The 16034-nt window shown below is 46.3% G+C and overlaps 1 protein-coding gene and 1 long non-coding RNA gene across 3 annotated transcripts in view; both read left to right on the plus strand.

Moving 5' to 3' along the window:
• LOC139052438 (uncharacterized) overlaps positions 1-2989 on the plus strand; it is a 48505-nt gene extending 45516 nt beyond the window's left edge. Inside the window, exon 3 of one of the 2 annotated variants that reach the window (XR_011509902.1) lies at positions 2856-2989. This is a non-coding gene — a long non-coding RNA (uncharacterized lncRNA). The remainder of the gene's footprint in view (positions 1-2855) is intronic. The other variant, XR_011509903.1, reaches the window with a different exon arrangement.
• A 9500-nt stretch (positions 2990-12489) lies between these two features.
• Positions 12490-16034, plus strand: part of LOC139052442 (protein singles bar-like) — a 53329-nt gene continuing 49784 nt past the window's right edge. The window contains exon 1 of the mRNA XM_070529545.1: positions 12490-12857. Within this exon, the coding sequence (XP_070385646.1) occupies positions 12747-12857 (111 nt within the window). The 5' untranslated portion in view covers positions 12490-12746. The remainder of the gene's footprint in view (positions 12858-16034) is intronic.

A 16034-nucleotide genomic window follows, 5' to 3' on the forward strand; every position in this document is an offset into this window, starting at 1 on the left:
GATCGCACCAGAGCTAGAATGCATGACCACTTCAATGACACTGGGCACGTACCCTGGGCACGTGCCCCAGGTGTGCGAGTTTAGAGAGGCCCTTTCCTCGAATTGGACCTAGAGGAGAACTTCCACGAACCCGCAACGCGCAGAAGAGACGGACAGGCGTCTACAATTCCAGGAGGCGTGACAACCTCTCTGCAGCAAGCTCGGTATAGCTCCTCTCTGCAGCAGCTCTTTCGGTGCCGGTCACGTGACGTCGACGGAAGCAAGATCCCGCCCACGATTGTAGAGAGCCTATTTAAGGGGCTCCGAAATGTACTTTTACTCACTTCATGCTCTTCTCATTTTCTTTCATCTACCTTTGAATAAACCCTACAAGTTTAGCACTAGAAATCGTCTCGCCCTTGCTTGGTCGCCATGGTCTACCGGATGCCTGCAGCCTGCCGACAACGCCACGCTACCCAATAAGTAACGTCGGTCGAGCTTCGATAGGCAGGCGCCGCTACTTCTCGGACGAGTCAGTAAGACGAGCAACTATTTACAAGTTATATTTACAACAACGGTTGCAGCGCTCACCGGTTAGATTCCCAGCGCGAGCCCAGTTCGTTCTTCCTCTTCTTTTCTGGAGTCATGGCGCCCACGCGCCTCGTTCGAACAAACATATACCACACGCGTGTAGCAATATTTTACTTGTCTGGACAGTGCGTAGCGCTCAAGAATTCGTTGGCAGCATCTTTGGCAATGGCAACGCAGTCATTAATAATGTTTAATGTATTTGATCCCTCGAAAAATTCTATAAGGAGGAGGCAGAGCTGAAAAGTGAGCCCCCCCCTCTCCCCCCCCCCCCCACCCCAACGATATTTCTGGCTACGCCACTGCTCTCTTCCTACCTCTAAACGTTATCCCTAACTTTTTTCGTTCCATAGCTCTTTGCACGGTCCTTAACTTCTTTTCGAGCTTTTTTTTAACCTACAAGTTTGTGCCCTGTATGTCAGCACCGGTAGAATGCAATGATTGTACACATTTCTTTTCGACGACAATGTAAGCTCCCAGTCGGGATTTAGTAATGCCTGCCGTATACGCACTCCAACCCATTTTTCTTCTACTGTAATTTTCCTTCTGATGATCACGGTCCCTTGTGAGTAACTGACCTAGATAAACTTACTCCTGCACAGACTCTAGGTGCTGACTGGCGATAATAAATTTGTGTTCCCTTGCCAGACCATTGAGCATTACTTTTGTTTTATGCATATTAGTTGTCAACCCTACTCTTGCACTTTCTGTGTTAAGGTGCTCAATCATTTGTTGTAATTCGTCCCCAGTGTTGCTGAACAGGACAATGTCATCTGCAAACCGAATGGCGCTGAGATATTCGCCGTTAATCCTCACTATAGTAACATTCCCAGTTTAATATAGCTTGAATACTTCTTCCAAGCACGCAGTGAATGCATTGGAAAGATTGTGTCTCCTTGCCTGACCCCTTTCTTGATAGGTAATTCTCTACTTTTCTTGTGGAGAAACAAGGCAGCTGTAGAATCTTTGTAGATATTTCCCAAGGTATTCACGTATGCCTCCTGTACTCCTTGATTACGCAATGACTCCGTGACTGCTGGTATCTGTGTGTCACGATACATTTTGACACATCACGATACACAGCATTGTGTCGATTTCAGTTTCAACGACGGGTAAAGTGCTTACCGAAACTTAGGATTTTCGTTAACTCGCTGCGACTTTTATGCGATAGTCAAAGCTTTTCTAAAAGCGAAACAAACGATCGGCAAAGTGATTGACCAACTTTTTTTCCATCTGTGGGCACCGAGAAGCGGGCGGCGTTTTTGCATGTACGAGACACCTCATGCGATTCACACGATATCCGCTGCCGGACAACATTATTTTTAGCGCACGACCTATTCAGAAGCGCTGCGCCGAGCGTTGGTGTTTCTTGGCATCCGGATTGCAATCACCCGTTGACTCACTACACCGTGTGTCATTTCGGAATGTGAGCAAGGATGTCGTTATCAGGTAATAAATCACCTGATAGCTGCTATTGTTGGAAAAAAATAATAACGTCGTTTGAACGCTACTCGAGCTTGGTGCGCCCGCGTTTACGAAAGCGAATCAGTTTTTTTTTTTCAGCGTGTACATAGTGGTCGCAGCGTACAGTCACGCTCTTGTGTACTGCGGCCTAACTGTTGTAGGGAGCGTCGAGGTCGGCAGACTGACGTGCTACGCCAGATACACTTCGGTACTGCAGTTGAAGAAAACGCCCTCCTCCACACACACACACACACACACACACACACACACACACACATATATATATATATATATATATATATATATATATATATATATATATATATATATATATATATATACGTGTGAATGTGTGTGTGTCACGGCGTGTGTATTTGCCGTGTTCGTCTGAACTTTGCTAATTCAATATACTTGCTTAAAATTAAGCAGATAAGATCGCCGCTCTCCCCTTCGTGCAATGCAAGGAAGGGCATGTCCCATTTTTTCTGCTATTTCAACCTTTTCACATTTCAAACGCCGGCTCTAATATCCGCGCTTAATGTACTTCAGGGATCGCGTCTTGAGCTATGCAACGCATACATTAGACCATGGAATAGTGCCGCCTTATGCGTACCTGATGCCTGATGCGCACTGGTGTCAACTCCTAATTATGTGTGTTGTGTGCGAATTTTGTATATGTTGTGTGTCTGTGAAATGAGTTATAGGGGGCTGGGCGCATAATTTCATTTCTCCCCATGCCCATCTGGTGTAGCACGCTAGGGGCACTGCCCGCCATACATGTCCAGTTTTTATTAAAGCCACTCTTTGTCTCTTTCTTACTTCAGATTTAGCTTCGAGAAGATGACGAGAACCCAAGAGGAACTTGCGCATCGTTCCGCAAGCGAGCTTCGCCTGGCCCTTTAGTATAACCGATATGGTCATTCTCTCGCGTGGAAAAAAGCCGCGAACGCGTGGTCTAGTTCCACCAGGGGCCGAGCTATAACGCGCGATGCACCTCGACGTTAAATTAACTCTGACTCGATCCGCTGGCATCCTATTTCACTAATAGAATCTATATTTTAGCCGTGTCGGTTGATGTCTGTTGGAAAGGCTGCCTGCGAAATTCTGCTCATGGCCTACTGACATGAGCGGATCCAGGGGGGATGTCCGGACCCCCCTCTCCCCTTAGAATTTGTTTACGCAGCGCCAGCGTACGGCACGTGACAAACTCACAAACTCTTCCCAGCTGCTACTGTTCTTTTGCTCTGGAGAGACAAGAAATGTTTAATGATCATTGATGAGAGCCCGCCAGCGCGGAAAAAGACTCATCGTCAGCTATCATCTCACTGGGATTTGATCCCGTGCCCTCGGGCTTAGCAGCGCAGCACCAAAGCCACTACACCACCATGGCGGATGTCTCGTTTGTGGTAATGCTATATTTCCTTCGCGATGTAGTACTCATCGTAGTAGTGCGATGTATACTAGAGTCAAGGAGGCGAAAACACTCTCCACCTTTACTATAGAGCGCTTACGGATGAACTGCCGAATTCCACCGGCTGGTAGAGGCGCTCTTTTCCAAGAATGCGATATATGAGTCGTGATCCCCCTTATAGAGGCGTTTGCAGAGATTCCGGAAAAAGCGGCATTCTTCTCTCCACTCATTAGGCACAGGACTTCTAGATTTTTTGTGCGCGCGATCGTTATGCTTTGGGGCATAACGTTCACATAAGAACAAGTGGGGATATCTAGAGCGTTTAGGTCTGTACTGGGGAATGTATTTGCTCATACTGCTCAAAACAAGCACCGTAAACTGATCTACTTGGTCATGGATATTGGTTTTGTTTGCAATCAGTGACCAATTGGTTGTGGGCAAGAAATAATATAAACCAACATAATCACCGCTATTGAAAGCAAAGCGAGAGGTTTCATTTATGCCACTGCAAGAGTTCTACCTCAGGGCTGACACAGAGGCAGTTATCATTAGTGATGGATGAAACTAATCGGGAGGCACATGGGAAATGTCAGAGCGATCGACATCTATAACTTGAGCATTCGAGATGCAAAGCTCTAAAACGTTGCCACATGAATTGGCGATCAAGTTATGCTGCTGAAGGGAACAGAAGTCTCGACAGTCCAACAACTGGCTACATTTCTTCTCTGTGTAGTGACTGAAATAAGAATTTCTAGGCGTATTCCAATCAATTCCAGGTGTATTAAAATCACCAGGAAGGATTACTCTGTGTTTGCTGTGAGAAGATATTACACTTTCACTGGAAGAGATGACCTCATCGAATTTACTATAATAATAATAATAATTATTATTATTATTTTGTTGTTGTTGTTGTTCCATGATAGCTTGCAGTGATATAACCAAAATGCTTAATTTTTCCCTGCCTCCAGTTTTATTTTGGCAGATGCGTCTTCTCTCGGCGCATATCGCCATGTTTACTTCACTGTCGTGACGAATTGGTGTTTTGCGATAATTCTCAGCCTTGCATCGGCAGGTAACTAAGTATAATATGTAATATGTAACCTAAACTATTCCAAACTGTTTCTATTCCATTTCTGCAATTAGCCTTCCACGCTTGGTAAAAATAGTTCAGGCCACCCCCACTTCGCCTGTCGGTCATGCGACGTCACGAAAACCGCGAAATCTAAGAAAAGCTATCGGTCCCGGGGTGCCAGACGACCTAGCTACGCCACTGTGGATATCCGAAATAATTTTGCCTCGCGAGGGAATGTTGGCGCTTTGGTACTTTCATTATCTGCTACTAAACGGAAGCGGAAATACAGTGTTGCAATAGGATCATGTGCAACTAACATTGCATTCGCTAGACAGAAGACGTCGTAAAACTGAGTTAAACTGCTTGACGGAAGGTAGCAGCCATTATTTTCACAAATGAGTAAATGAATAAAGCCTTTATTATAACAAATATAGAATGCAACGCAATGTGGTTGGCTCCTGAAATAATTTCAAAGTTTTCGCACCATTCTCATGTACCTAATCATGCGAGAACACCCTTGTGTTAAAATGCTATGTTTTTACTGTTACCGCGAAAAACAAAGAACAAAACGGGTGTGAAGCCACACGCCGATCCTGTCACCGCGTTGTCACTCTATAGTCCCTTACCTTGTTTAACTAAACTTTGTAACGATCTTGCGTTTGACAGAGAATCTAAAGTCTTCCCACTCCTCTCTACCCCCCCCCCTCCCCCCCCAAACACACACTTTTGAAGCGGGCGCTTTCGGCTGCACGCTGGAAAATACAACAAAACAACAGCTGATGCCAAATTTCTTTTCGAATGCATTAACAACGTAAGTAATGCTTTTCTTTATTACGTATACTGTCTAATTGTCTAATTGTCTAAGACGCCGACACCATCCTTCTCATCCGGTTATCATCTACTTTCACTGCGCTCGTCAGGCAATTAGGTAAGAAAAGCCTGTCAAGGTAGGCATGCTAGGCAGCGTATTTGGAAAATCCAGAAGGGACAACGCATGGCAACCGCAGCGCCACGCTATTGGCTGCCGCCTGCGGGGACGCGCCGTGGCGTCATGCCTAACAACGTACTCTCATCACCAGCGGTTTCGCGTAGCTTGTTGCGTGTCGTGGCCAACGCCGTGGCCAACGTTTTGTCGTGGCTGGCACGCAGACGCGGCTACGTGAAACTGGCGTAACTGTGTGCTGGCGCGGTCGCGAGCCGAGGGTGACGCGACTTTCCGTCCCATCCATCGAAGCGCCGTCTCCGCCCTGCCGATTGATAGGAATCGCGATCTACGCTGGTGCGACAATTTACGCTGCGAGGATCGCTGGGCGAAACCCATGCCGACAACCGATTGATAGGAATCGGGATCTACGCCGGTGCGACAGTTTACGCTGCGAGGATCGCTGGGCGAAAACCATGCTGACAAGATCGGAACCTGTGAGATGCAGTCGTATTCCACCACTACTACTAATGATACGCAGCGCGATGCCCTCAAGAGGAAACAAAACGCCCTTGCGATTACTGTGCTGCTCACGTCCGGTTAATGCAATTCGGCATACATCGACACGGCGTGCAAGCACTGAATAGTGTTTTAACGTATGTGCGCTGGCACAAAACGTTATAAACAGTCCCGAAAGAGCCTATATTGCATTGGATGTTAAAGTTCACCCTAGATATCAATAAATGTTGCAGGTATGTGCCAATTTCTTCACCTAATTGCAGAGAACTCTCTCGGGCCGTTATTGCATTTTTATGGCTTCCTCCATGTCCCAATATGCTGAAGTTGTTGCAGATGCGAAATGCCACTTTTATGATGTATTTGGTTCGCCTGTTAAATATAGTTTAAAAAGTTCTGTTCAAAAAGAAATTCCCATCTTTTTACAACTGGGATAAACAATGTTAGAGGTGGAAAGCTGTATAAGTGAAAACTAATACTTTAATTTACTAGCACTGCTTTAAGTGAATTTCTAAAGCACAGCAATTTTGCTTGCCTTTTTCTGTTTTATAAATTAAAATGTACATCTTTGAAAGGCAGCCTGACCCTCTTTAAATTCGAAATATTGGGCACAGACTGGGAACACTGCTTTCCAATACACGTGCTGAAACTGCCTTATCAGAACACCCTAGTACACAATGCAGATCCATTAAGAAGTGACAAGACAGTTTGACAATTTTAATCATTGAAAGACTTAGCGAAACCTTTTTTGGGTTGTTTTTCCTTGCTTTCAGACACTGCACATTGCCCTTTAAGGCATGTTTTCAGTGTTTCTTTTTTTATGGGGAAGGCGTGTTAACATCTTTTACACCATGTCAATTATGTTGTGCCGTAATGTGTTCTTGGATGGAGTCTTGCCCTTTCATTCAGTACAATATAATGTAGTTTATTGTGTCATAGGCCATTATACATTTGAGTATGAGTGTAGCATTTTGCTAAGTTTTGCCTCTGTCACCCAAGCTTGCAAGTTTGCTACCCACTGCTGGTGACGTGTGACACATGTGACTTTTGTTCAATAAAAGGAAGTCTATCACTTATCCTGTGCACGGGTTGTCTTCTTGAATTGCAATTTGTTGTCTATATTAGTTCTTTTGTTGCATCTCAGATTAGGAATGGCTATCATAGTTGACATCATTTAACCATATTGCACAAATGTAGATATGTACTTGCAATATGTGGCCACCATAAGTATAAATAGAAGTTAATAATTCAAGAATAGTGCCTTTGAATGGCGGGACAGCCATGAAATGTAGCTACAAGGTACCGGCGCTGTAAGTAGCACTGTTTGTGCAGAATATAGTTGAACTCAACTACTTTCAAACATCACTGTTTTTGTCTGCATTTGTATAGCTCCAATTCCTGTGAACAACACAAATCTGGTGGAAGAGTGGCTTGCACCTGCAGTTGGACCCAATGAATAGCCAAATCTCTGCACGTTTTCATGTTATTAGCATATTATTAGAGGCGGTCATTCTTGTAGTAGCCTGTTTGCCCAGTGTAGAAGCCACTACGGGTGTCAGGATGTTGTACACATCTTCGGCTTTGCAGGGGACACAGCATCTGGCACATAGTTTGTCACAGGCCATGTCTTTGGGGCAAGTTGGGTTTACTCACTTGCAAAGGGAGAACCAAGCTTGTTGGATAAGAATTAAATCGCCTGTACACTCAGTGACCTTCATTTTGTGTGACATATATGGTTATTGCTACCCTTGCTTTATGCACTTCTTGTCCGACAGCAGTCTTGCTTTTGAAACACTCGGGACAGCTTTCAGCAAGCTGGACAGGAATAGCACTGAAAAACCAGCAGATGTTAATTGTCGCACTTGTCATGTGAAACTTCATACAGTATGATGAGGGCGGAAATTAATGAGGGTGTTCCACAAGGCCTTGTAGCGCATGTCATGAGTTTGGAGCAACGTGATGTATAGCACTTTTCTGATCGCATACTATAGGTTCAGCAGGTGTGGCCATGGTTTAAGTGCAGTGCAAGGTCAAGAAAACAGATATCTATGAGCAGCACCCTGGTAAAGGAGACGCTGAGAAAACTAATGGGAAGCCTGTTGTACATTTAATTGACCAAGTTGCTGAATTATGGGGTTTTACGTGCCAAAACCACTTTCTGATTATGAGGCACGCCGTAGTGGAGGACTCCGGAAATTTCCACCACCTGGGGTTCTTTAACGTGCACCTAAATCTAAGTACACGGGTGTTTTCGCATTTCGCCCCCATCGAAATGCGGCCACCGTGGCTGGGATTCGATCCCGTGACCTCGTGCTCAGCAGCCCAACACCATGCCACTGAGCAACCACGGCGGGTGACCAAGTTGCTGGCTTCATCAGGCAAAGGGTGATAAAGAGAAGGAAGTCATCAACACATCAGAATGTTTTTGCATATAGACACTGCTAAGGTTCTCAGGCACGCCAACAAGTCTTAGTGCGTAGGCTATGCATGACCAACTACATATGCCTTCTGTTTGGACAAAGAACTGCTCATTGTAACTGGATGAAGATGGAGTGGACAGAAATAAATGGCAGCTCCATTAATCTGGTTTCACTGGCATCAACACTGATTTGTAAGTGCGCATCGCCATACTCCACAATGCCTTCTTGGGTGACATCAACAAGGACCAGCTTGAGGCAAAGGGTAATAGACATCTTTACAAGCTAAAAATGCATGCATGCATGGAGAGCACTTTGTGTACAAAAAGTAGGCACTTCCACAGGAACTGGAAAAGGAACATATTATTGACAGTGGGCAAAGACAAGCTTCTCTGCTACTATACACCCAGCATTGTTGCCATGTAACGACATCTGAAACAATCCCTCTCAAAGAGGAAATCATCTTTGTGTATCCATAAAGAGGGTAGCAGGCAAAGCCCCTTCAACAATGATGCCAGCTTCAAAAGGCCCACTTGCACATCCTGAATGCTTCCTTCTTAGACTTTGCTGGGTGCAAGCACTCTACTGTCCAAATGTTGTCATTGAGAGCACTGTTCGTTTGGTTGCAATACAGTTCTGAAGTGATTGCAACAAATTTCCCTTCCTAGTTGGTCTGGAGGCCTACGGTGCTCATGAAGCAACACCATGAGATAAGCAAGGTGACAGGATGCCTCCAAGCCCTTGTTTGTTTATCACACTGTTTTGTTAGTAACAACCATGAGATCTGAGACCAACAAGCTCACGTTCGGCACTCTAATGGTTATTGTGGAGGATCCATAATAAAAAGCACAAAACAGAAAACTCAACAGAAAGGATAAGGCAACATTTAACACTTAGTATTGCTGCAGCCCACCCCCTTTTAGTCTGGTCATGCTACATTTTTTTCTATAGATAGGCATGAACTTATCCTGTGCGCAGCTTACTGCAGAGAGCATAGGTGATGTTCCCAATCGGTGTCCGATGTTTATATAGACTATGTGCTGGCTCAAAGAGGCTCGAAACACTGCAATGGAAGCTTCTAGTAGAAAAGGTACCTCGAAGAAAAAAAAAACTGTGCTACAACCATCTTGGCAACATCTTGTCCTCTTAATAAAGATTGTGCTTCCGTATCAACTTCAGCCCTCCAGTTTAGAGTAAGTACCAGTGCACTTATGAACAACGGATCAGTTCTCAAAGAGCACGTGCAGTCCAGCCAGAAGCATAGGCATGAATCCGCATTGTGCTCCTGCATTGAAGGTGAATAATGCATTACAATATGGCGAATGTGCCTTAGTAAGCTTCCTGGCAATATGAATTTGTAATGTACAAAGAATTGTCAATAAAGCTTACCAAGAGCACAGATGCACTTGCAAATTATATCACAATTGAAAATAATGAGTAAACCTATGTGCCCTTTCCACTCTTATTATGCTTTACTGCACGATGCTACACCCCTGTATTGCGGTGTAGCAAGCTACGAAAGAAACGTTGCATAATTGAGCTTTTTAAGATTACCTTTTTCGCAATACTCCTATGTACTGCGGTGAAGCATACTAAAGGGGAAAGGGGCCACTGTCACTGGACATAAAAAGAGTTCTTTAATTATACACTCGCGCAACCGCCACCTCTCAGGTCGCCTGAGTGGACATACTGTGCTGGGTGATAGCGGTCCGCTCCCACTTTTAGTATCCTTCAGCGCGCAACTAAAATGTACTGCGGCGAAGAAGCAGTACATTTGTACTCCATGGGTGAATAAACAAATGGTTTTTACAACAGTACAGAAATAAACGCGCACCATGCATCAGTCTACTACATGGAAGAGGGTCGCAACAAAAGGTAGCTGATTCACACAGGCTGTGTAGCCCGCTTATCAGTCGTAAAGGCTATTATGGGAAATTCAAAATTTCAGACACACAGAAATATGTTTATATGTTTACGTTTATGTTTAAGACTGCCAGAACTTCCACAATAGGAAGTAATTTACAACACACAAATGCAAACAACACAGACATATGCCTTGTTTTCAACTCGGTCATCATGCAAATGACACATAGCACGGAAAAACGCGAACATGCTGTGTGTTAGCATCGTAAACTTCATACTAGGCAAGGAGCACACCACAATCCCGCGACAGCCGCTAATGAGACCAAAACGGGAGCACATATCTGTGAACGTGCAAATGGAGACCCCTAAGCCACTCTGCTCCTCCACCACCCCCCGCTGCACGGCTGCACCACTCGTTTCAAGCACAGCACACTTAATTGTGTACACAATCAGCGCTGAACAGTGCATGGGCGATCGACGCAGTCGCATTTACATGACTTGTAGCGAGCAGCACATCCCTCAATGTCCGTTAAGCAAAGTCGGACACGGCGACGCCACATCGCGGTTCGCAGAACTTCGCTGCCGAGGCGCTAGAAGCACGGGTCACAACGCAGATTCTGTACTGCCAGAGCTCACCGAGGCGAAAGTCGCACTGCCGCACCACCACTACTCGCGGCTTTCCGCCAAGTAACACAGAACCTACCACCAATACACAAGCAACGCAAGCACGATCACATAAGCAACGTCGAACAACGCACGGTCCGCGCGAGCCGGAGAACGAACATGCCGAGAACGAACACGCCACGGCGTCGCTCGGCGCCACCATCATGCCTTCTCAAAAACCGTAAACAATCCTGTCCCTAGGCACCTATTATCAGGTCACGTGAGGGATTTTTGTACGGAGAGCACCGGGAACGAGAGTTATCGCTTGGCGCCGTTGCTAGGAGTGACATCACGGCGTCCCGCAGGCTCGTAAGCCAATAGCGTGGTGCTGCGGTTGCCATGCGTTGTACCTTCTGGATATTCCAAATACGCTGCTAGGCAATGTCAAGGTAGCCAAAACAAAGAAAAGGGACCTATAAACTAGGTCAGCGTTTGACTGGGCTCTTCAAACAACGACGCGGTTCACCGCCCTATGCTTGCGTCTTACGTAAGTTTGACCTGAGGAGATTGGAATAAACAGGTTGGAATAGTTTTACGTTATAGGGCCCTTGGTCGACTAACGCTACCCATGCATTTAGTCAAGTGATCTTATTTTCTGTTCCTGCCATTCTTGCGAGCATACGAATCATGATTATATTTCGCACTTTACTCATTTATGAGATGCTGTGTAGGATGCATTTGTATAGAGCATCGCGTCCATTGGAAGATATCCCTGTTCTGTCTCGATGCAGTATCCTGTTTGGCGTCCTGTCCGATATCCGAAAGCTGTATTTCTCGAAAATTCGTACTTGATTCGAATGAAAAAACCTCTACAGAGGAATTTATCTTTGTTCGAACAGGTTAGAATAAAAAAGCCTCTGTTCATGCACCCTAAACGAGAAGCTTCGTGAATCCGGCTCCCAGATTTTACCGCAACTTGTCTGCGCTCTATTCGCAGGGCTTGGGTTCTCACATGGAGCGTGATCTGAACAACAAATCTTTCCCTTTGCTAAATTAATGCACGCCCCGCATCATTCCTTTTCTCGCACAACTTTGTTTAGTTACATGGCGGCTCAAATTGCTTATGCAAATGCCTTCTAACAAAACGCGGAACCTCCCGAGCATTTCCGTCTGTACTACGGATCTCCCTCGCGCCTTCATGCTGCGCAAAGCCGGCTGCAGCTGCGCCAGCGACGGCGCACGCATTACTACGGAAGAGTGCGGACGCCTGCGCGCGTCGCGCATTTCCCGCTGGCATGCACAGGTGTGTCGCAAGTGCCGCTAGTGTCGTCGTCGCTGCGCTGTGGTCGGTGACGTAACGCGGCGGACCGCGCCGGCTGCTCGCGTCGTGAGTCACACCGAGACGGGACGCACGATCGCGGAAGAACAAAGTGGGGCCATCTAGCAATTGCGGCGCGAGTCTGCGGCCTGGTTTGCCGATGCGGTTTCGCCCCTGCGTGGGCGGTATCTCGTTCTGCCCAGAGAGGGCCGCACAGGCGCGCGGAAACGCTCGCTGCGTTCAGAAACCACGGCGGAGATATGAAAAAAAAAGAAAAAAAAGAAAAGGAAAACCGGAGGAGGAGTGTCCCAGAGCGCTCGGAAACGCACGCGCGCGCAGGAAAAAAAGAAAAAGAAACTCGAAGAGAGCCTCCGGAGAGCACGCAGGGGAACCAGTCGCCGGCCGGCGCGCAGCTTTTTGAGAGCGACAGACCGTCTCTAGAGGCTAAAATCGCACTTGGGGGAATTTCGAACCGAGGCTGAATCCCAGGCAGCACCGATACGCTACTTCGCCTGAGGTCCGCGCAACGCTGCTTGCCCATCAGCTTTCCATTTGAAATCGAGGTCGCCCCGTTTTCACGTCATTCAGTCAAGATGTCGCACACCGTGACGGTGACGAGAGTGACGACCACAGGCAGCTCGCCGATGGTGATCAACACGGGATACGCCTGTAATATCCAAGGAGCCCTCAAGGTCCTCGAAACAGTGAGTGTTGGTCGCCGCTTAAGCATCTGATCGTTCAAATATCAAGGTGCCGAAACATTTCACTTTGTACGTGAACGCCGAAACCAAAGTGAAATACATTCGGACGAAACGTCGCTATGACTTGCCTAAGTAGTGAATTCAGAACATTTCTTTCGCTTTAACCGCGGCACCGTGTAGTTACCAAAATATGCGTGTAACAGCGAAAGCTGTAGGAACGGTGGTCGGTAAACGGGTAAACGGTAAGCGATATGAAATCCGAAACCAATTGCGCGGGAAGAACCGTGGTCACGTGTCGGGGCGTGGTTCTGAGTTCTGCGTGCTTGTCAAAGTGGGACTGCATGCCGACATTTATCGGTTAGGTCCGGTGCTACTGGACTCTGCGCATCAGCGACGCAGTGAGCCCACTGTGGCAAATTAGATCGCCGTGAGTTGTAGTATACGGGGCGCGGCATGGTGGCATAGAAAAGGTCAAGCGAAGCGTCAGACGCAACGGAGCGGCCGCTCGTCTGCTTCCATTTTTAGCAGACGAAAAGTGGAGCGCGCAGGCTTTCGGACAGATGCAATTGATTCGCGATGCTCCCGGGTCCTGAACTGGCAGCGCGCCCATAGGCTTGTCAGAAAGAAGTACTGGCTCCCCGATGGCAGTTTGAGCTCGTTGCACGAGGAGCTTCGCGGTTCAGCTAGAATTATAAGTCCAACACTTGCATTCCCATTGCACCTCGCACTTATTTTCTACAAATGTGCGGCGGCAAGCGCTGTCGTATGATCTTAATCCCGTTTAAGGATAGTAAAATCACGGCTTTGGCGGTGACAGCGCCGAAAGGACGGAGGGAGAAACACAGTCAAAGAGACACGCTTGCTGTTTGAACCGTGACTTATCGTCCTTTTAGCGCTCCCTTAATTGTAATCACCGAGGGGGTGTGGCAACGGGGCCATCTTTCGTAGTTGTTCACGTATAACTGCTTTTATCATCTCCAGCAGGCCGTTGGAGAAGGTAAGGGTTTATCTGTTTATATGCGGGAGCAGTGCTGTCCTTATACGTCCACTCATTTTGTGGCGCGCTCGCCGACTCGTGCTTTATGGCATTCCAGCATGATAGGCGCGTTGCCGGTGTTTTGATGAGGGTATGACGCATAGCGGGGGAAAAACAAAATCGCGGTTACTTTTACGTCACTGAGAGAGCTGCGTTAAGGAAACAGCTGTGTGCCGGCTCAAACAACTGTTTTCTTTACTTTCATGTATACATAACGGGCATGTGTTCGCGATTCCAAGCAGGCTGATAGCTCTAATGGCGGTTGATGGAAACGCAAGGTTGGACATCGAGTGCCATTACTTTATCTCAACTATATCAGCTACTATAGTGTACGCCTTCTAAATGGGCCTAATTAGCCAAATAAGGCAACTCGCCGCAATTGTTCTTTGGAAAGAGAGAACTAGCTGCCATCTCGTGCACTGGTGGTGGGCGTGCCATGTTTTGCAATAGTTTCGTAGGCGTTGGCTTATTTCCGTCGCGGTTTCTGCTTCAGAGTTACGTCATTTCCTTTTTTTAGCGAGACCGTATACCCATGATAGGGGTCGAGCCCCGACGGAGTAGATAAGATAGCGATGTTTCTCAACGCTGACTCTTCAAGTGGCTAGGGTGTCTGCGACTTAGGAACAATTTCTGTTCTTTTTTTCTTTTGTCCTTGAGGGAAATATACAGAAACGAGAAGCAGTCAGTACAGACTTGCAGACAGATGTGAAATCGTTCCATGAATATTCTGTGGACGATAAGCATAAGGCACAGCATGCAGCTAGGAGTGTCCCAGAATATGTGTAAAACGTGGGGGAGCGCTCTTTTGGCGATGTGGACCGGCGCACCCGACGGAAAGCAAAGTTTTAAAGAAAATAGGCCAGTCATTTAGATGTCTTACCAAGCCTTGTACTACATAGTTTCTCAATACTTATCATAGTTTCGCGGTTCGACATTTTCGGAAATTCAACAGTTTGGAAGCACGCAGTAGAAGCACGCAGTTTCCAAATTCAAAGCTATGCATCAAGAAAAAATATCGCGGTTCTGTAAACGGCATCCATTAGATCATTCAAAGCGGACAAATTTGATATGTCATTTTACATCTTACGTGAATTTGTTACTTTGGCTACAAGGGTTCTGAAAAAGCTGTATTTCCATATCACTGCATTTTTTTTATATTCGTGTGTAACATATCAATTTTGTCCGCTTTAGATGTACTGTTAGATGCAATTCACAGAATTGTATTATCGTTTTTCGTTGTTGAGTTGCAGAATCACCCGCCGGGGTCGCTCAGTGGCTATGGTGTTGGGCTGCTGAGCACGAGGTCGCGGGATCGAATCCCGGCCACGGCGGCCGCATTTCGATGGAGGCGAAATGCGAAAACATCCGTGTACTTAGATTTAGGTGCACGTTAAAGAATCCCAGGTGGTCGAAATTTCCGGAGTCCTCCACTACGGCGTGCCTCATAATCAGAAAGTGGTTTTGGCACAAAAAACACCATAATAAAAAAAAGAAAAGTTACAGAATTGTAAACATGAATTTAATTTTTCGAAAATTTTTGATTTTTGCCAATTTTTAATAAAACATTAACGACCTATCTCAAAAATTCGAAACCGACACTCTCTAGATTTTAAGTTTTTCTTTTAAATGCAACAAACCTCGTCAGATTTGGTGCAGTGGTTGCCGAGAAAAACGAATTCTCATTTTACATGTATTTATATAGGAGCACGCGAGCTAAAGCTTCCTTCCACGGCGGCCGCATTTCGATGGGGGCGAAATGCGAAAACACCCGTGTACTTAGATTTAGGTGCACGTTAAAGAACCCCAGGTGGTCAAAATTTCCGGAGTCCCCCACTACGGCGTGCCTCATAATCAGAAAGTGGTTTTGGCACGTAAAACCCCATATATTAAAAAAGCTTCCTTTCAAGTGCCTTCCGTAAGATTTCTATTGGTGAAGAAATAACGGAATATTTGGTCTGTCCGCCGTGGTAGCCCAGCGAATATGGCGTTGACTTGCTGAGCTCGAGGCTGCGCGTGCGATGGGACGAAATGCAAATTTCCAGGGGGGGGGGGCGAAATGCAAAAATGCTCTTGTAGTTAGATTTAGAAGCACGTGTAAGCACCTCAGGTGGTAAGAATTATTCCAAAATCCCCCACTAAGGCGT

Source organism: Dermacentor albipictus, chromosome 1, assembly GCF_038994185.2.
Source record: "Dermacentor albipictus isolate Rhodes 1998 colony chromosome 1, USDA_Dalb.pri_finalv2, whole genome shotgun sequence".
Lineage (NCBI taxonomy): Eukaryota > Metazoa > Arthropoda > Arachnida > Ixodida > Ixodidae > Dermacentor > Dermacentor albipictus.